We start from the raw sequence: 20,781 nt of genomic DNA, 5'->3' as shown, positions 1-20,781 counted from the left end.
GACCGTCACGAATTCCGGATGACAAGGTCCACCACGTGCACCTATATATGTATATTGATATCGCGCATTGTTTCGCCGCCAGATGGCGATTGAATACAGCCCTTAGCGCGAGTGTCCCTTTTCGATGATGTTTTTTCGACGACTCGCGGTGCTGAGGTAGAGTGTGCGGTTTGTGTTTTGCAGCGCGTGTTTTGAGAGGGACATGGCTGCAACTCTGCGCTGCCTGGCGCGAACTGTCGCGTCCGCTGGGTTGATGAGGAACGTCGAGCTGTTGAAGAGCAATGTCAGCCCGTGTAGTTTTGCTCTGGTGAGTAGATTGTTGCGAGAGGAGTGCGGTTGTTGCTGGAAGGAATAGAGGTTAGGTTAGCCGGGATGGCAGTTTTGGAGTCGTTTAATTGGGGATTGTTGTCGAATCGGGTGTTGGAGGTTCGTTTTAATTTGTTTTGGCGATCGGGATTGTTTGTTTAAATTTCGCTCGATTTGGCTATTATTGATGTACCAGAGTCGATAGATTTGTATTTAGACTCGAGTGTCTTCTGCTCATGGTTGATTGCTTACCTCTCTTTACAGACACAAGTGAGAGGCATTCGTGCTCAGGCTACGCCGAAGGTCCAAGACCTAGACTTGAAGAGTCTGACCGATTTTGAGATTTCCAAAGATCCCAACGAGTGGCAATACGTTGAGCGTTTGTTCAGAACCGGAAAAACCGTGCCAATACCAAAAAGCTTTGAGGGCAAATCACCTGCCGGATGGTCGTCTCCCAAGGGTAAGTTTCGTGAAATTGAAATGCAAGAGATGATAGTTTAGTGAGAAACTGTTCGCTTTGTTGTTTCAGAAGAGGCAAAGAAACTTTCATACTTCATTAATCGAACGAAAAATTACATGCAACCGGTTTACCTTTCCATAACATACCGAGGTACGAGACACATAACTGTAATTAGGAGAATCCAAGGTGATGTATGGGAGTGCGAGAAAGATATTAGAAAGTTTCTTAAAAGCAAGCTTTCCACAGCTCAATACAGTCGTTTGGCCACTCGTATCAACGAAATGTCTGGTCAAATTAGAATTAGAGGAGATTATGTATCGATGATAAAATACTGGATGGATATGAAAGGATATTGAACTGGGTTACGCCTACAAGTTTGATGTTATTTAAATGTACTTGATATAGTTACTGTTAAATAAATTTTCTTCTTTTTTTTTTATAAATAATTGTGTATTCTTAAACGATCTTTCTTTTTTTTTACAAAAATACCTAAAAACCATGAGTAATGAGCAATAAATAAATGTAATTTTGATTCATTGATAAAAAAAAACTTTCAAACAATCAATTTTAGTAAACACGTCTTTATCTACTCAAAAAACACGTTCTCATCTTTGAAGCATTGTGTAATTTGAACATAAGCACTGCATAGTAAGGGGAAACCATTGAGGAGATATAAACATTTCGATTATTTTTTTTTTATAGCAAAGTGCTGTTTTTCAGATTTATTTTTATGCGAATATTGGCTTTAAAATGCGAAATCGTATTTATTTGAAAATCTTTCCTTGGTTGAATTTACGACCATCCTTGTCAGTGCCAGTCCAGCTGAAGTACTGTGTGACAAGTTCCTTTGTCTTTTCATCTGATGGATTGAGCTTAGTCCAGTTGTAGGACTCGTAATCTATCTGCCAGTCTGGACAGAGCTGTAAATGAAGCACGTCGATTAGAAAAACGAAGATTGACAAAACTCAAATATTTTGATTAATAAATTATCAACTTACAGGGAATGCAAGTTCCTGTCCACGCCAAACCCAAATTCCACTGATTGTGCTGTCGTTGTCTGTGCCGAAAAGACAGACGCTAGCGAACGCGGCCTTTCGCATCTTGTCCAAACGTTGGTACATTCCACTAATTAAATTACAGGACATGAACACCTGAAACGAGAACAGCAGTAAGTATTTGTTGAAAAAAGAATAGAGTTAATTTGTCTGCAAAAACAAACGTTACCTTTGTAAGTTCTTCTGGGTATTTGTATTCACAGAACCAGATACTGTAGTTTTGTGGGTCAAACTTCTCGAAGAAGTAGGGGATGGATTTGGCTTCATCTTCGTTACTGTAAAACCGTTTGAAGTCGTCGAAGTCGAAAGTACCCTTTGGCATGTTGTCAAACGGATTCGACGATTTAGGTTCTGCAGCCAAAGCAGCCTCAGCAGCATCAAGCTCTTCAGCTGGCTCCTTCTCCTTCTTGGGCTCCTTTTCCTTCTTAGGCTCCTTCTCCTTCTTTTCCTTCTCCTTCTTCTCTTTCTAAAGTATAAAATGATAATCAGATAAAAGACAATATTTTATCAATTAAAATTATATTCATTTTATACAAAATGCTTTTTTACCTTTCCATGAGTTTCAGCAAACTTCTTAGGATCGTACTCAAGGGTCTTTTCAGCCAATTTGAAGGCACCTACAACAGCAACGGACTCTGGCTGGTTGATGATGGTCTGGAACCACCTATTCACGTTCTGGTATGGCTTGCGGAGGGTGGGGTCCAAGATGTACTGATACAGGTACAGCATGGTCATGGCTACGCTAATATCAGCTAGCGTTATCCTCTCTCCTACCAAGTATGTCCTTGTCAGAAGGTAGTTGTTCAAAAATGTGAGAGCTTTCTTGATGTCCTCCTTGGCATTCTCAACATTCTGCACAGAGATAAGGAAACATATTTCAATAAATTGACTTGCTAAAAAGTATTCTAAAATAAAAATAAGTTGATTTGAGCTGTCGGAATAATTAACAAAGCACAAGCAATAGATACAAATGCTACCGGTGTATGCCTCTTGCTTTTCCTCTCTTCGTTACGAAACCTGATAGAAACATCAGATCTCGCCTTTTAAAGAGGTTAAATGACAAAAGAACAACAATGTGTGATAACTAACCTGTTTGTTGTAGGGCATGATTCCCAGAAGAGGGAACACCCACGCGCTGCTGGCAGGCAGGATTTCGGAGTCTGCGAAACCGAACCATTGGATGATCTGAGCCTTCTCTGCGTCAGTCTTTCCCCTCAGCTGTTCATTAGCAACTACAAAAAAAAAGCATAGAAATAAGTAAGGTGCATATAGAAATCACTACTTGAAACATCGGTATGATGCAATGACTCACCGTAGTAAGCAATGGCATTGCTCTCTGAGAGGTATTGGCCATCGCTGGTTTCAAGGGCTGGTACCTGAAAAAAACGAATTATCTCAGCAAAAATCCACAAAAATGTAGTTATATTTTTCTACCGAAAATATCAGTACCGTAATCACGCTCGAGAACCTTCGCGAATAACGTCGCAAAAATCAGATAAAAACTCAGCAATACACACGACGTGGACATTTTGGCGAACCCTCGGAAATTCGCGAAAAAAAAAAGTACCTATATAGGCACAGTACAGGTATATGCACGTATACGCTTGAGCGCACGATCTCTCGAGATAAGAAGCGGCTCTCGAGCTCATCCCCACCTTGGAACCCCATAAACCGTTCGCGAAATATTTAAAAAGCCCAAATCGAGCATCTGGACCAAAGTAGGGCTAGCGCAGCTCGGAACCCAAATAGAACCTCGGCGGGGCAGCCAACCCCGAAAGTATTCGAGTAGAAGATATCGTACAGCGCAGCATCTGTTTCTCTGCGGCCGCGGGGGGTGAGAGCGAGAGCGAGAGACGGAGAGATGCTTCTCCCGAGACGACGACGAAGTCTCTCTGTCTGTCCACGTAGAGGTAAACGCGAGACTGTCTAAGGACGTGGAGGCGAAGTACTATAAAGATCGATCGCACTCACCTTGCCAAGTGGGAACTTCTTGAGGAAGGCCTCGGACTTGTTGGTCTCGCCGAAGACGAAGTCCTGGGCAAGCTTGAGCTGGGCCCCGGAGAACTTGGCCGCGATCAGAGCCTTGTAGGCTCTGAAGTTCTCCGGATAGGTGTAGAGTGTCTGAAAGAAAAAAAATAGCCCGGTCGTTACGAAGTCGAGAGCATCCTCGGGTCGAGCCGACCGCCAGACAGGGACTTCGTGGTCACCCGGACCCGATGTTCCCGGCTGCGATTCCGCCACGACGGGAGAAACTTACACCAGACGCCATTGCACACGTTACGGGAAGAGGAAGTCGAAGGCCGGCTAAAAACCGACTCGCGCTCGCCTCGCCGCCGACGAATATGTCGCGCTCTCGCGCATGCGCCTTGGCCTTCGTATGTATACATATATCGCGCGAATATATACTCGCGTTGCGTCGGTGTGCACGTCGGTGCGCGACTTTTTTTTATTCGCCTCGTTTCACTGAGGCTAGCGGTTTTCGCGCGCGCGGCGATGTATAAGTATACCTACATACGTGCTTACTTATACTTTAATACCTCGGATGGAGAGATAATGCGCTGCTCCGGCTCTTTTTTTAGACCGGAGACTCTCCCGTCGCTGCAGAGGCTGATAATCATTTTTTCGTGGACGAGTTGTGTGTAATTTTTTTTTTCGATTTCGGTGGCGACGCGTATGTCTGATCGGTTTTCGAGAGTGTTATGTGACGTTATCGTGTTTTTTTACATACCTTCTATCTGAACGTGTTAATAAGGTAATTTTCATTACAACATTTTTTACGGAGGTTCGAAGCGTGATCTCTCGGCACGACCAGCTGGTTCGTTCTTTCGAGAGTTTTTCACGAGGGAGAAGTTTTTTCGGGAAACACGTGCAGCGTTTTGACACCTACAAAGCGCTGCGCGAGAGGTTTAGTATAAGCCAGCTGCAAGTGCACGTGCGCTGTATAGATCATGAAATCGTTTTTTTTTTTTTATATACTTTTTGTGTGAATATTTTGTCCATTTAATAGTGATCTATGAAAACTGATTATTTTCTGATTATAAACCTGTAGAAGTTTGTTTGAAAAGTTTCTTTTTCATGAGAAACGTCGAATGGATTGTTAGAGTTATCGGTGAGTACTTTTTATTGTAGGTTAAACAAACTACCTTCGAACGATAGATATAGCGTATTCGTGTGTCCTCAGTTGAGTATTTGCTTATACTTATCAATTCGAATGTTATCTTTTCGCGTTGGATTGATTCATTGATATGAGTTTTTTTTTTCAATTTGTGGCAGATTAAAAACTTTAATTGTGTAATTGTTAAAAAAATGTTTTCCGTACAAAACAAATAAATTGTGACCGAAAAGAACGACGAGGCTTTGCTCTCAATCTCACAATGATAGACAATACGCTCTCTTAGTCATGAATTCTCATCGGGTCCGGCATCAGCGAAATTTTATAAGCTACTCTTTGTTTTAGCGGATAAGGGTGTATACACATACACAACCTTTTCGTAATACAGTACACACAGCTTAACAGCTGACTCAGCGCAATGTTTTTCTTGCGAATCGTAAACCGGCCCTGTTACGGACGAGTATCGATCTAGCCTCACGTGGAGTCGATAATTCGTGACTAGATCGACTATACTCGTCCTTGACAAAATCCGAGATGCAACGAGAAGTCTCTCGGGAAAAATATTATATGAATAAGGTGCTCGGAAAATCTCGTTGTATTTTTCTTTGGTGACCTGGCTGTATGTGGTCTTGTTGAGCATAAATATCATAAAGCTTTGTCATCAAAGCGAAGTATTTGCGGGCATTTCATCGGACGACTGATGCGTGATGCTATTCAGATTTTTTTGTTCATAAATAGTGTAGCGAAATTCGCAGGAACCGTTGCTGTGACGTGTGGTTCGATTAAGTTTCATATCACAGCTGCGGTTACGCAGGAATTTGCTACACATATACGAGTACACATATATACGCAGGTATAGTCGGCTTCGTCAGTTTTTTCTCTACGCTTTTTGCAGGATGGCGCACAAGTGTAGTGGAGAAATTTTAAGGAACTACTGCTGTGATGTGTGTGAACTTTGACTGGCATATCACAGTTGTGGTTACCTGAGATTTTTCAACTCGAATACAGCATGTGGGATACATCGAATTTGGCGAGAGAAAAAAACGAGGAAACAAAAATGTGTTGAACCACTTGATATAATATATCTTGTTCGCTTTTCCTCGGCGGCGCAGCTTTTATGGCGGATTAAAAGATCATAAAGCTCGGTCGCTGGGGGGAATTAACGAGGGAGTTCAACGTTATAAGTTATATTTGCTAATTTGTGTGAGCGAAAAATTCGCTATTCTATCGGACTCTGATGGTAATACATCTTATTAATGGCTCCTATTTCATCCTATCTCATGGAAATGTGGAACCGTCAGGAACCATCAGGCTCTAAATCAAGGCGTCGACCATGGGAAAAAGCTCTCCATATAACCGTCGATTGAAGCAAAGGACGAAAGAATCTGAAATTGACGAGATTCATCGAGGTTTACACTTTTGCGAATACTTCACTACGAAAAGCCATTGTCAGATTGCGACGCTTATATATGCAATCCCGAATTCGAGATCAATAAGCTCTAGATATACGAATGCAAAATGTCATATCCTGCTTAACTTCATGCGTACCGTAAACGGATCTATTGTGCTTTTAAACGAACAAATTCTTTTTTTTTTGGGGGGGGGGGAACCGTGATCAGCGAAGCTTTTATGATATTTCGTCTTATTTGGTTATGAGGAAAATAGTTCGTTACATATCAAATGACTATGTTGTAATAAGAATGTGCCATGAATAAAGATTCTTAAAATATTTAAATAATACTGGTTCCAACTACATCATACCTCTGTAATTTAACATTATATAGCACAACTGCAGGAGGGGAGATTCATATCATCTTACGAGAAATCATGCGAATAAGGTATCGAAATCCGCCGATAAATGAGCGCGAGAAAATCGCGATTACCGACGTTTGGTATAGGCTGATTTTTCGGTCGACAGTAGGGGCTGAGCTTTGTTTTTATTATTCGAACAACCTTCCTGGATTCGGTGACAATAATATTCCGCAATCTAATAATATATTGCACTGATTTATAAAATTAACGGTTAGTTATACGTTTATTATATTCAAACTTATAATTAATACAATTATAATTATAAAAAATACTCCATTGTGTCCTGGTCTCAAAGCTATCTTCTACAATGTAACATTTAGTTTTCAATACCATATACTAACTGGTTATCAACACAGCTCTTTCTGCAGAGCTTCAGAATGTTGGTGTTGGCAGAAATGATAAATTCGTGAAAGAGCTTGACTTGTTAGAGCTGCAAAAAGATTTTAAACATATTTCTACAAGTTATTGTACATCCGTTATTCAAAAAATGTTTACGTAATAAAGGTGTGGCAAATCACAAAATTTAAAAATTCAATAATCAATGATATTTACACTCTACGTTGTAACATAATTCTCAACGTTTAATTGAGCGAACAGTTATTTCTGTATTACAGTCAGTTTTCATCTAATTTGCAAAATCGGTCGGCCGTAGAAAAATGATGCTTTATACGTCGATATATTAGTACGCGGATGAGATGAACGAATCTCGGTGACTATTCTTAATAAACAGTCAACTGAATTCGTTGATCTCTTGCTCTGTACTGAAAATTCGTGCTGCGATGGTCGATGATTCCAATCGAAAAATTTTTAACAATATAGCTCAGATATGATTTCCCATTTATACACATTTCTCAATACATTGCTACAAGCTTTTGAAAGAATGTCGTACGATTGACTGCACTGCTGAAAATCGGAAAATACTAAACAAATAATCCACAGCCAAAAAAGGCTTTACATGATTAATCCATCGCATTGAAAAGTCATATAGACGCCATAACAAGTTCAAAACATATACGTAGAAAAGCGAACTCAACGATTTCCAAATGTCACAATCATAGTGCTCATTGCCGAAGAAAAGCGAAAATTCTAAGTAACTCAATTGTGCTATTATTTCCAGTGTTTCACATACAACAACTAAGTTACTTCAGAACTTTTGTAGTGAAAAATTCTGCTCTGGCGACGAAAAAAGAAATGTCGCGATTGACTGGAGTAGATTCGGAAAATTTTAAGCAATATGAGCTATTGATAAATTTTAATACTATACATATCCCACAGCATCATTTGCTTAGAGCTTTACACGATTATCCCATTACGCACAGAAAAGTTCGTTGACACATTGACGCCATAACAACAAGTTCAAAATGTATCCTCGGAAAAACGATGCTTTGCTCTCATCAGCTTGACATTGGTGATATAACCGAAGCGATTTTCAAATACCTATCGCTTAGTTCAAGACCACGGAAAAGCGAAGGAGAATCGAGAAGAAAAAATTGGTATTCCTGATTGACGATTTCTCGGTGTTATGAACGAGCATATAAGTCTAGTCACGATATTCAAAATCAACGTGAACTTGACTTTATACTCATCACTAACAACCGAGGAACAAGGACGTGCAGGAGATGATCGTCGAGAAAGGCAAACAGCCGAATTTTCACTTTACCCGCAATGTTGACTCGAAGACACTTCGGAAGCTATAGGCAGCAGACCACGACTCGGACGAACTGGCCCAGACAAACAGGACGAACGGACTGATACTTCGATCGGTCAAGCGGGCTTATTTATACTGTCACGAACTATCCGCACACCTTACTCTTCCCTTCTCCTTCTTCTATATCGTATCGAAAATTGATGAATACTTTTGTTTTGGCTCTAGCGTCTTGATGTGATGGACTGTGTATTAAAACCTCGATTTTTGAAAGCATGTGTTTATACTGTACCTGCGTAGACACTTGTATGCGCTGGTTACTGCAGTGACGAATGTCTGCTCATATTTAATCTAACTGCAAAGCTCAGAAATGCTTCAAGTGTGTAACCGACAATTTTTTAAATCTCAACGTTCATATTGACTATAACCAATATCAAATTGAGCACGAATTCTATTTGATCAGGCATTTAATCCGATAAAAATTGGAGCGGGCTGCGAGAGTTATAGATAAAATGGAAAGGTACTCAATCAGCTGCGTATGCAATATTTCTCTAGTGTTTTTTTATCAAGATTGCCTGTATGCGAATAAAAACGTATTCGAATGATAGCATTTTTTCAGCAGGAGAAACTTTAAATATGGTAAACTCGTTAAATAATTTGCAATAAAAAATGACAAGCACCTTCTACGTGTTCAAAACATTTTTTTTTAAATTGTATTATTTATTTATTTATTTATTAAACAAAAATAATAGCTTAAATAGTATACATTAACAGTACGCATACTATCAAGCCTTGTAGAGGTAAACTAAGTTACCTGTGCACAAGCTTGGTATGTAACAAATAAAACTTAAAACTAGTACAGTTAAAAAGATAATTTCCTTATCAGATCCTTACAACAACACTATTTACATTGTCTTTTCTTAAACTTTAACAAATTTAACAAAATTAAAACTATTTGAAAAACTAAGTTTTGGTTTTAATCTAAAAATAAACTTTTTGCCGCGGTTTTGCTTACATCTAATTCCTTTAGCTCATTTGGTAGTGAATTATAAGTTATAATGGCATTATTATAACTGTTTTTATCACTTACTCGTTTTTTGCTCTTTGGTACAATTAAGCTTTTTTTCCTAGTAACACTTGTAGACATTTGGAACTGAGTTTTGAGATCATTATAATGGATTTTAAGGGACTCAAAATTAAAAAGTCGCTCTAGGTTTAATGGACTACTCTCTAGGTTTATTACACTAAGACACCAAAAACTACACGCACTACCTAGACCTCGTCATCGGACACCCTGTACACCTAGACGCCGTTCTCATATGATTTATTTTCCTGGGCACCGAAAACTACGGATCGCGCTACCTAGACCTCGTCATCGGCCACCCTGTACACCTAGACACCGCCCTCGAATAATTTTTACACCTAAACCCCAAAAACCACGAAGCGTTCTACCTAGACCTCGTCATCGGCCACCCTGTACACCTAGACACCGCCCTCGAATAATTTTTACACTTAAACCTCAAAAACCACGAAGCCTTCCACCTGGACCTCGTCATCGGCCATCCTGTACACCTAGACGCCGTCCTTATATGATTTATTTACCTAGACACCAAAAACCACGTTACGAACTGTCTATATGACACCTCGTCACCAGCCACCTTGTACACCTAGACATTGCGTTCAAATGATTTCTACACCTAGACTCTAAAAACAACGGGGCGAACTACATAGACCTCACCATCGGCCACCCTGTACACCTGGACACCTTCCTCGAATGCTTTTTACAACAAAAAACCACGGTGCGCTCCACCTAGACGTCGTCAAAAAAAAAAATGAAATCACATCCGTAGTCCCGCTGGTCGGTATATGTGTGTGATCATATCAGTAATCCCACTGATCTGTATAAGGCTGCGTCCCCAATGCGTGTGACACTGTGTCGTTTTCCGAGCTTGTTCTACGTGCGCCATCATACGGAAGCAAGAGTGAGGGAGAGTACCAACTTTGTAGTGCCACACTCTCGTAAGAGCTTATGGTTTATGGTTACAGTTTATAAGGGAATGTGGCACTACAAAGTTGGTACTCTCCCTCACTCTTGCTCCCGTGTGATGGCACACGTAGAACAAGCTCGGAAAATGACACAGTGTCACAGTGACACGCATTGGGGACGTAGCCTAAGTATGTGGGAAAGTCTTAACACTAGCCGTGTACGGCCAACTTCATGGTCTGTACATTTGGGCTGAAGAAACCCAAACGGATTTTAGCATTTTTGCTGAGACATGCTTGTTTATTGTAAAAAAGCTGCTTTCTTGGCAATATATCGATTGGAAATCATAGTTAAGCATACAAATATGATTTTACGCCAAAAAAATTTAGATACACCCTAGTGGGAAAAAAAATGTAATAAATTATAATAAATTGTAATAAAACGTAATAAAATGTAAGAAGCTGTACCTTTTTTCTCGTACGTTTTTGTAAACTTTCTTACATTTTCAGATTTGTTAACTTTTTTTACATTTTATTACATTTTATTACATATGTTGTTTTACCGCCTAATATAGTCAATATATTTTTTTAATTATTAATTTTATAATAAAATGTAACATTTTGTTATACTTTTTTACGTATTGTTACATTTGTCGTTTTAAAGAAGAGACCCCCATGAAATCCTGGATCAATGGATTTGTAATAAATTGTAATAAAACGTAACAAAATGTAATAAAATGTAGCAAACTGTAATAAACACTTACACTTTATTACATTTTTTATTTTTACTATGGGAATAATGCAAATATTTGTATTTATTGAATTGAAAATTTGAAAACCCAATATAGCGCCACTTGATAAACCAAAACCGCACAAATGATAGAACGACTCCAGACCATTTTATGGAAACATAGTATGATACCCTGCAAAACCGTATTTAAGTTCATGTTTAAAATGCTTACAATAACTTTATAGGGCATTTGTAGAATCCATTTTCACCAAAACTCCATGTACAGAAAAAAGGGTTAATTTATTTCTCACGAAAGGACGTACCTTCGTCGATAAATCATTTCAGCATATAATAAAAAAAATTTCGACAACACTATGCCAATGTCATGTATCTAATGTGAGCGCATCGCGCTGCAGCAGAGATCATCTCTATGGGCTTCTGCTGCTGCAGCTGCAGCAGCACATTCTTCAGTTTGGACGTCGAAATCCCTATAGGGGAGTCCATATTGCCAGTGCTTTGAAGTTTGTGGAAAAATGCACTTTTCAGAAGCCTATAAGAATCTCAAAATATTTTTTTTTAATTTATGGCTTGTATATGTGCTTATTAATTTTGTTCTGTAAGCTAAAAACTCAAGAAAAACCTATTAAAACCGACTGGTTATTATGGCTTTCTATGCAAAGGATAAAAATCGACTGCATTGTAAAGAAAAATGGAAAAACATCTTCCAACATAAAAAGAGAGAGATCTTTGAATGAAAAACAAAACGAAAAATATCGAAAAATAATTCTCTGGCTCAAAGTCTCTTACGAATGATTGAAAGTAAAGTAAAATTTAGACAAAAATATCAGACTTTGCAAACTAATACCTACTGTTATTTAATTTTTCATATCTTCGCATCACAGGGCGTTCATTTTTTATAACTTAAAAAGAAAGCGTCCAACGGTCATTTTCGATTATTGCTCGACCGTGTTTCTCAGTTTCTCAACATTAAAAAAAATTTTTAAAATGAAAATTTGCATCCTCCCAAATAACTAAAAAATAGCGCGTAACGCACACAATAACTTGCAGTAAAAATTCGCTACGGCATTAAAATACACAATACAGAGAGCAGGCCCAAAGCCATAAACACCACCGCATCCGCAACAACAACATCGCATCGCTTTTCCTCCAAAATCGGCGTCTCTCTCCCCCTCTCTATGCATCAGCCGGCAACGTCGCAACGCGTCATAGAGACGCGCGAGCGCGTTTTCCCATAAACACGCAGGTATTTTTTCGGAAAATGCTCTCTCCTACAGCCATATACCTGCGCCTTTCTGATGTATACTAATGATGCCGAAGGGTCCAAGGAGGGAAAGTGGGGGTGAGAGACGCTTCGCCGGGGGAAAAAATCCAGCCTCCGTTGCCGTGGGCCCACGCATCGGTCGTTCAGTTCGTCTCCGGAACTCGGACCCGAAGGTTCTCTTACTCTTGAGAAAAATTCGAAACTACGTATACTGCAGCTGTGCGAAATCTCCCGTAAGTATATATATATATATATATATATATATATATATATATATATATATATATATATATATATATATATATATATATTTCACACGCGAGAGAGAAAGAGAGAATTTCCCAACATGGCTGCAGCACCAAACAGTCGAGGGAAAATTCGACCCACACATTCAGCTTCATCCGCAACATCTGCCGCGTGGAAAAGTAGGAGGAGTCACGTATTCGTGCGGTTTGTACACACGGACAGCCTCATAGTCAGGGGTGCAGTATCGGTCTAGTTTCACGCTGTATAGCCTTGAGTTTCGTGACTAGATCGAAATACTCGCCCTTGACTTTGGGGGATCGACGGTGTGTGCAGCTGCGTCGTGTCATCAGTTCCTAGTCTGGCGTCGTCGAGTGAAGATTACAGTACAGAGTCGCAGCTCACTTCTCTTTGGTGAAATAGCTGTTTGTATCATCCGTTAGACAAAAAGCTATTTTACCTAAGCTTAGTGGCTGCGATCGAGCAACGATTTTTCCATCGCAGGTAAATATATTTTATCGTATTCAACTTTTCGAAGATAAAAGAAGAAGAGGAGGAGAGATTTCTTACGATTTCTCGTTATAAATCTTTGGTGACTTATCTGTATGAAGCATTAGATTTCATAAAGCTTAGTTAACGAAGATTAGAAGCGAGAAAGTTTCATCCGAGAAGATATAATTAGGCGTCGCGTCTGGAGAAGCGTCATCGGGGAGCTGAGAGATCGGCAGCGATAAAAGCGCGTCTGTTGGCTTTGGTGGTCTAGCTTTAATACTATGTGTGATATTAAACGCTGCACATAAAGCTAGGTCGTCATCTCTCAACATTCGTGAAAATTCATCCGGAAGATTTTCTCATCGCAGCGGTATATTTTGTAGTATAATAATTCAACGCTGACGGCTAAGATTTGAGGGAACTCTCGCTGGGATTTGTCGTATTTAATAGTCTCACATCACAGTAAGAGTTACCCATAATTCTGCCGTCGAGAATCAACGAGTTGTGATGTAATAAGTACTTATAGCATTTTTCTAAATGGACGCGAAAATTTTGTTCTCGAACAATCATGGCGTCGGGAAATGAAAATGGAGTTTTCAGCTGCGTTGTGTGTGAGCGAAAGCGTCGCTGGGTAATGTTTGCCATGTTTGTGGAGAAGCGCTCGAAGCGCCGTCGACCTCTGAAAATGTACAATAGATCGATTTTATACGTGTGTGGAATATTTAATCAATTTGTATTATTTGACGAGCGAACTATAATGGATTGTTTATTATTTTCTGCGATTTATGTACATATGTAAATAAAGTATAGTTTATGAATAAATATATAATATTCTTTTCACTTGACTTGTATGTGTTTTTATTTATCTCACTATAGTTTGACATCGAACACTCAAAATAAATATACGCCTTCCAGATTTAGACTATACAAACTGGCCCTTGTTTCGAGATTCGTATTTCTGTATTCTAGATCAAAATGTAGTTGTTTAAAGATGGGTGCAAATCATTGTATCAGCAGTACATTTATTTTTTAAATAACAAAATTGGCAAATTCAGGATTGTTTGACAATGGTCGATTATAAAACCGCGCAAATACATTTGACTTTTCGGTCCGGCCTGCAGCTTTACGAATAATGTCGATATTGGCTCTATTTCGTAAAGCTGCTGACGTTGCAGCATATCTTGTACTATGAGCACTAAATATATTAACATCTATTCCGCTTTCTTATAGCACATTCTTTATCCACCTACTAATAGTTTGTGGTGTCGCCCTATGGTAGGGTTTCTTGAAAGTTAGTAGTAAATATTCGCAATTTGGAGGTCTTAAATTAGACGTTTTCTCTAAATACAGTTTCATCAAAGAAAATAGGCACACATTAATTTTCTCGGTGAAAATTGGAATCTTTAAGATCGATTGAGTATTGTTGACATCGGTTGTTGTTTTTTTAATCTATCTGTAATTACTATTTCGGCTACATTTGGATTGATATTAATATTTGCGATTTTAATTTTAGATAATGTCTGAACTCGCTGAGCTGTAATTAGTGCCAGTAATGTTACAAATTTTTCGTTAACTTTTCTAAATTTAAACTTTCGTGTGATAAATGAATCGTTTCCTATTTCTTTATCAAGAATCAAAGATAATGCGGATCTATACGTATTTAGTGTTCCATATCGGTTACAATTTTGAAAAGAGAGATCAAGAAATTATAAAACTTTAGAGACATTTGCAGTGAAGGGGCAAATTTTTTCTCTTTTACAAAATTCATCCCACATCTTCAATGGCTTCTTATATTGATATTAGGCTGATAGTAGGCATGCTTTTCATTTCAAATGCTTTCCGGATATAATCGCTGCTGCTAACGTAAGGTATTTCCATGTTGGATATTCCGCCCTAAAAGGAGATGAAATTAAATTTATATTTGGTATAAAATGTATCAATTCTGAAATTCTCTGCATTTCACTAAATAATGGAAACCATGCTTGAGTAGGCCAATACGGTACTAATAAAACACCTGTAGCGCAGTCGTTTTTTTATTTTCCTTAAAATTTTCAAAATTAATGAAAAAGGCGGAAAAGCGTAAAAATAAAGTTTTTCCCGTGATACAGTGAATGCGTCCACTGCTTCTGCTTTAGGGTCAGGCAGCCACGAGTAAAACCTCTTGCATTTAGTATTGATGCTTGAAGCGAATAAATCGATATCGAAAGGTCCAAAGGTTACTAAGATTTTCTGAAATGCGTAATTTGCAATTTCCCATTCTGTTTCTTCAGATACTATTCTTGATTGCTCGTCGGCTTCTATATTATCCGATGATTTGATATATGATGCGAACAAATATAAATCTCTTTTTTCACACCACAGCCATATTTCTCTAGCTAATTTAGATAATTTTGGGAATTGAACGCTTCCGAATTTATTGATATAGCTGATAGCGGTTGTATTATTATGCGTAATAAAATTCTACAAGAACGTAAGTTTTTTGCAAAGCATTGTAACCCGTAAAAAACAGCTTTCAATTCCAAATAATTTATGTGATTGCTTTTATCGTTTTCGTCCCAAAATTCGCGAGATTTTTTGTGATTACAAAAAATGCTCCAGCCAGTTGAAGACGCATCCCTAAAAATTAACTTTTTAATCCACCAATCAATATCATTATAAATATCTTTGTTTAAGTATAAATAGTCATCGTAATTATCGTGTGCATTGATCAGATTTAAATATTTGAATCGTTCGAATTGCTTTATGTATAAAGGGCTGTATTTAATAGCAGCGCTAGCAGCTACCAACGAACCAATAAATTGTGCCCATTCTCTAATTTTATATTTCTTTTTCAATCTGTAAGCGTTAGCTAGCTGTAGCAGTTTCTCGCGTTTTTTATCCGTCAATGATGAAATACGATAGTTTTTCGAATCGAACGTAAAACCTAAATAATCACAAACTTGTGAAGGATTTAAGTGGCATTTATCTTTGTTAAGTATATAACCTAACGACTCTAAAAGTTTTTTGTTTTTTGAACATTCATTTCACATTCTTGTTTGGATTTTCCAATGAGAATAATATCATCTAAATAAAACACTGATTTTAATCCTTCTGACCGAAGGACTTGAGCTACTGGTTTCAGAATTTATGTAAAAATGTAAGGCAATACATTGAGACCGAAAGGTAAGCAATTAAATTTATATGAAGTTTCATCAAAAATAAATCTTAAATATTTGCAACTATCTTTGTCAACCGAAATCAAGAAGAAGGCATCATGTAAATCCATAGTTGCCATAAAATCATTTTCCTCCAACAATAACATAACAGTTTTCTTATCTTCCATTTTAAAATGTTCATTTTTTATGTATAAATTTAAGCCTTTAAGATTTAAAATGAAACGTTTGCTTCCGTCTGGTTTGTCACGCAAAAAATACGGAGAGAGAAACTGATTTTTATGTTGCGAACATTTGCTTATCGCGCCTTTTACCAAGAGCTATAGGAGGTATTTTATAACCTTTTACATAGCCAAGAATCACATCATCATTCGTGATCGATTTCCACGCATCCAAGAAAAAACTCAATCGCCCTGTGATGCGACTTACGTTTAACGGTGAGTTTTCTGTTGCTGGTAATTCTTGTTCCCATATGAGAGGTACTTCTGGTTCCCTCCCAAGCGATGTGTTCTCGTATACTTCTTGGGAGGGGCTTTGGAGTTTAATTTGGTGCCAGCATCAGATCTCCCGTAAGATTTGCCTGAATCGTAGCGTGTGTTCGTTTTTCTGTAATTAGAAGTATTTTTGTGGTTTTAGTTAAACTTTTTGCTTCTTTTTCGACCGCTACAGCACTTTTGTGCTTCTCGGCAAAATCTTTTCCAAAAAGAAGAGAGTCCACTTTGCAGCTTTCTGCTACATTTTTGGCTATAAAACTCAGCCCCGGAATGATAAAAGATCTCCGTGCAATAGACAATTCATAGAAAAGATCTGCGAGCAATCTTGCCCCGTCTCCTAGATGTTCAATCAATAGTGCTTTGAGGTTAGCATTTTTTCCGTCTTCTTCACTATTAAGCACAGCAGTTAAGGCTTTTGCTACCGCGGTGATGCCGGCTCCAAGCTGTTGCTGTCTTGTTTCGTTGTAGTTGTCTTTTTTAAGCGCTATGCTGGACATGACGCTTTTTACTTCAGCATTTAATTGCGGTGCGTTTAATAGTGAGCAGTTAGACGGAATCAAATATTTTTTGAGCAGACTAGTTCTCCATTCCTTATCCATGCCTCCTGACAAAATCTCACTATATCGAGTAGCTAAAGCTTCATGAATTTCTGGTCCTGTAACCTCTTTCATCGCCAAGAAGTTTTAATGTTTCTGTGTCTAGATCTTTGTTGACATTGTCAGGTGCATCTTCTTTATCTTTTTTGTCGCCAGTATTTATACATTAGACAGTTACTTTACATGCAATTATGTAGAAAATAACTATCAGCGCATGTAGTGAGATGTACCACGCAGGTTACGCGCTACACTATTCCTGTACGCATTTTGATGGTCAGTGCGAGGGTTTGAATGTTTTCGGCTGCGAGAAGACGTTCCTCTCGGGTAACGCGCATCATCGGCCTTGTGCCGTTTTCCCTCTTTTTCGGGAATATCTAACCTTCTCTTATGCGTATCTCGATAACGATCACAATGACCTTAGCGACGAATATGAACGTTCCGAGTACGTTGAGTACACGGACAACTCCGATAATTCACTATTCGATCGAGTGTATCTCGATGAGAAAGATGTGTCACTGACTGAACGAGAGCGGGAGCGGGATCGTGAAAAGGAAGGTGATCGTTTGTATAGCCTCCTATGACTTTCGTTGTCTCTGGAACCGCAGCTTTCTCTGTGACGATGAAAATGCCGACGGCAATGTCTTGACCTTGATCTTGAACGTCGAGAACCCATATTTGAAAAAAAGATTTCAATTAAACGTAAAATTCTTGAATAGCCTAGATTTTTGCTTGTGATCTGGATCGCACAGCAAAACGTAATGACAAGCCACACAGGTGTTGCTAAGCAACATCGAATGAATTTGTTTTACTTTGAAATTGCTGTGGAATGGATCGAACAACTAGCGTGACTACATTTTGATCTCGAAGACGAGACTATGTAGTATAATTAAATTTTTGCCCGAATTCTTTTATTAAAATTTATATAATACAGAAATGCAGCAGAACTTAACAAAATTTTAATATATAACAAAAATTCCAACTTTTATGCACTTTTTCACACTTTCGTGCATTTTTTTTTTTTTTAGAAAAAATGTAATATATGAGACATGATTTGCATTTATAAGAAATCACTTTTGTATTATTTGGCATAAATAATATTTATTATCAAACTCAATTAAGGGGTCAAGCCTGGGTTAAATCCTGCAAAAAAACAAAAAGATATTCTTCTTACCAAAAAATTTTTGATTTGATGTAATTTGAAAAAAAAAATTCTATTGAAAATATATAAAATATACACCATTTTTATCGAAAAAAAACATTTATATATACCTTGTAAAATCATTGACCAAAATTCATGACATTTCACTATATAAATAAGTGTTTTTAGTCACTTGCCACGGCTTTTTGAAAGATCCGGACCGTCTTCTTTACTCTATCCGGGCTTAAAATGTACCTTAAACGTGCCCCCTCGGACCGATCGAGAGACATTGCTAAAAAATATAAATCAAATACTGCTAGCAACAAATTTTGTTGCTAACAATGTTTAATTGATATTTTTTAGATAACAAAATTTGCTGCTAACTATATTTTATTCATATTTTTTAGAAATCTCAGTCGATCGGTCCGAGGGGGCATGTTTAAGGACTGAAAACACTTATTCATATAGTGAAATGTCATGAATTTTGGTCAATGATTTTACAAGGTATATACATGCTTTTTTTCGATAAAAATGGTGTATATTTTATATATTTTCAATAAAATTTTTATTCAAATTACATCAAATCAAAAATTTGTTGGTAAGAAGAATATCTTTTTGTTTTTTGCAGGATTTGACCCAGGTTTGACCCCTTAAATTCGTGAATTTTTTTTTTTCGAAATGCACTAAGATGCATCTTAATTTGTGTGTCTCTGGATACCTAGTTGAATAATTAAACGTTTATCGCATAATCTTAAATTATACGATAAGGTAGTTTTTTTTCTCGCATAACTAGCAATAATAGCAATTTTAATTTTTATGAACAAAACAAAAATTAGCGCGCCACACGCGGCCTTACGGCCACGGTGGCTTGCCGCCTTGCATCGCGAAGCGTCAGGCCATCAATTAAAGCTTTTGGGCCAGATAGTGCGTGTCACACAGAAATTGTTATTCAATTATATGTACCAAAAATCGTTTCTAGGGTTGTTGTTTATGTATAAGCGTTTTGAACAAATGTTTGTCGCGGTAAAAAGTTGTGTTTTTAAAATATCTACAACTTTTATATTTAAGGTTTTTATGTACAATGTATAGCCTCAAAGTTTCATAATGAATACTGGTTTATTGCTATAAAAAAATCGATTTTGGCCTGTTAACTCGAATCAAAAGTGTAAATAAGAAAAAGTTGTATTTCTTCGAGATCTACAACTTTTCTCAATAACTTTTTTTTGTAGAATGCATAGAATTCGAGTTAAAGCCAAAAAATCGTTTTTAGCGATTTTTGGATGTGACCGCATTCTGCGTATACATGCAGGATCGAGCCCAAAATAAATTTGGCACCTTACTATTACGAGGGGAGTCCGCACATAAATTTTTAGCCCGATTGATAAAAGTCTCTTTGAGATAATCGGGTAACACCAACATTTTTATTAAAAAAACACGCAAAAATTGAACAAATTGTGCCCGCATTTTAAAAAAAACGTAGACGATCGGGATAAAAAAAAAATTAGCTTTTAGGTTTGTGCAAGAGGAGACTCCTCCCAACATTTCAGCCCGATCGGTCGAAAATTGTCTATCGATATCGCATCTCACACATTTTTCGATGACAAAACTATAAGGCACTTCCGTGTCGCGGTCGTGCCTAAAAATTTATTGAACATTAGCTATAAGTAATTAATTTTTGTATTATTTATGGTTCTCAATTATTTTTTTCTTTAAAAAGTTGAAATTATTTTAGAGATTATCAAGGATTATTACATTAGCTTACAAAAGTTTCTCCATGTATGTTCTACTGATGGAAAATATTCCCTATTTCGGGGCAGGATTTCTGGTCAAAATTTTTTAAAATAAAGTACTATCAGAAATTCGTTTCAGAGTTTTTCGAGTAATTTCAGATAAACCTCATTTTAACTCGCGTTGGCCAGAAATTCTGACGAGAAATAGGGTCAATTTTCTGCCAGGGATCAGGATAAAGAAACTAGTTTATAACATTCCTGAAAGCACTTTGACAGCGCCGTCGTTTAAATGTGACACTTGCACTATAACTTGTGCTCTAGAATTCAAGTACCATACAAGGAATTTACATTAAAAATCGATAAAAGCCAAAACAAACCACTTGTTTTTATTTAAGTGGTGTAAGCAGAATCAGAAAGCAAAATTATATATTCGACGAGAGCTTGAACGAGGGCAGCACGTCCACAATATTATAATGTGTCAAAAACTCTTGGTCGAAAAGAAATTTAAATAATATGTTACTAATCATTGATGTAATCAATCATTAATTCTA

At 37.6% G+C, this 20,781-nt stretch overlaps 3 protein-coding genes across 4 annotated transcripts; 1 reads left to right on the top strand and 2 right to left on the bottom strand.

The window, feature by feature from the left end:
• The first annotated feature begins 56 nt into the window (after positions 1-56).
• Positions 57-1,212, top strand: LOC100122768 (probable 39S ribosomal protein L49, mitochondrial). Of its 2 annotated transcripts, none has more exons than XM_001606318.6 (3): positions 57-307; positions 571-766; positions 836-1,212. In XM_001606318.6, exons 1-3 carry the CDS (start codon positions 203-205, stop codon positions 1,120-1,122), a joined length of 588 nt encoding a protein of 195 aa, XP_001606368.1. In that variant the 5' UTR covers positions 57-202; the 3' UTR covers positions 1,123-1,212. The 2 variants fall into 2 exon arrangements, with proteins under 2 accessions (XP_001606368.1, XP_031786563.1); XM_031930703.2 differs by having other exon boundaries at positions 305-426.
• A 119-nt stretch (positions 1,213-1,331) lies between these two features.
• LOC103316711 (elongation factor 1-gamma) lies at positions 1,332-4,235 on the bottom strand. The gene is made up of 8 exons (XM_008211890.3): positions 4,079-4,235; positions 3,793-3,942; positions 3,134-3,197; positions 2,911-3,053; positions 2,371-2,673; positions 1,991-2,287; positions 1,765-1,917; positions 1,332-1,686 (listed from the first exon to the last, which is right to left on the bottom strand). Exons 1-8 carry the CDS (start codon positions 4,088-4,090, stop codon positions 1,531-1,533), a joined length of 1,278 nt encoding a protein of 425 aa, XP_008210112.1. The 5' UTR covers positions 4,091-4,235; the 3' UTR covers positions 1,332-1,530.
• Positions 4,236-13,961: 9,726 nt separating this feature from the next.
• On the bottom strand, positions 13,962-18,116 carry LOC103316712. The gene is made up of 2 exons (XM_008211891.2): positions 16,702-18,116; positions 13,962-15,013 (listed from the first exon to the last, which is right to left on the bottom strand). Exon 1 carries the CDS (start codon positions 17,435-17,437, stop codon positions 16,814-16,816), a length of 624 nt encoding a protein of 207 aa, XP_008210113.1. The 5' UTR covers positions 17,438-18,116; the 3' UTR covers positions 13,962-15,013; positions 16,702-16,813.
• Between the last annotated feature and the right edge of the window lie 2,665 nt (positions 18,117-20,781).

Source organism: Nasonia vitripennis, chromosome 4 (genome assembly GCF_009193385.2).
Source record: "Nasonia vitripennis strain AsymCx chromosome 4, Nvit_psr_1.1, whole genome shotgun sequence".
In the NCBI taxonomy this organism is placed as follows: Eukaryota; Metazoa; Arthropoda; class Insecta; order Hymenoptera; family Pteromalidae; genus Nasonia; species Nasonia vitripennis.
Note: the sequence above shows the minus strand (reverse complement) of the source record. Positions and strands in the feature narration are given on the sequence as shown.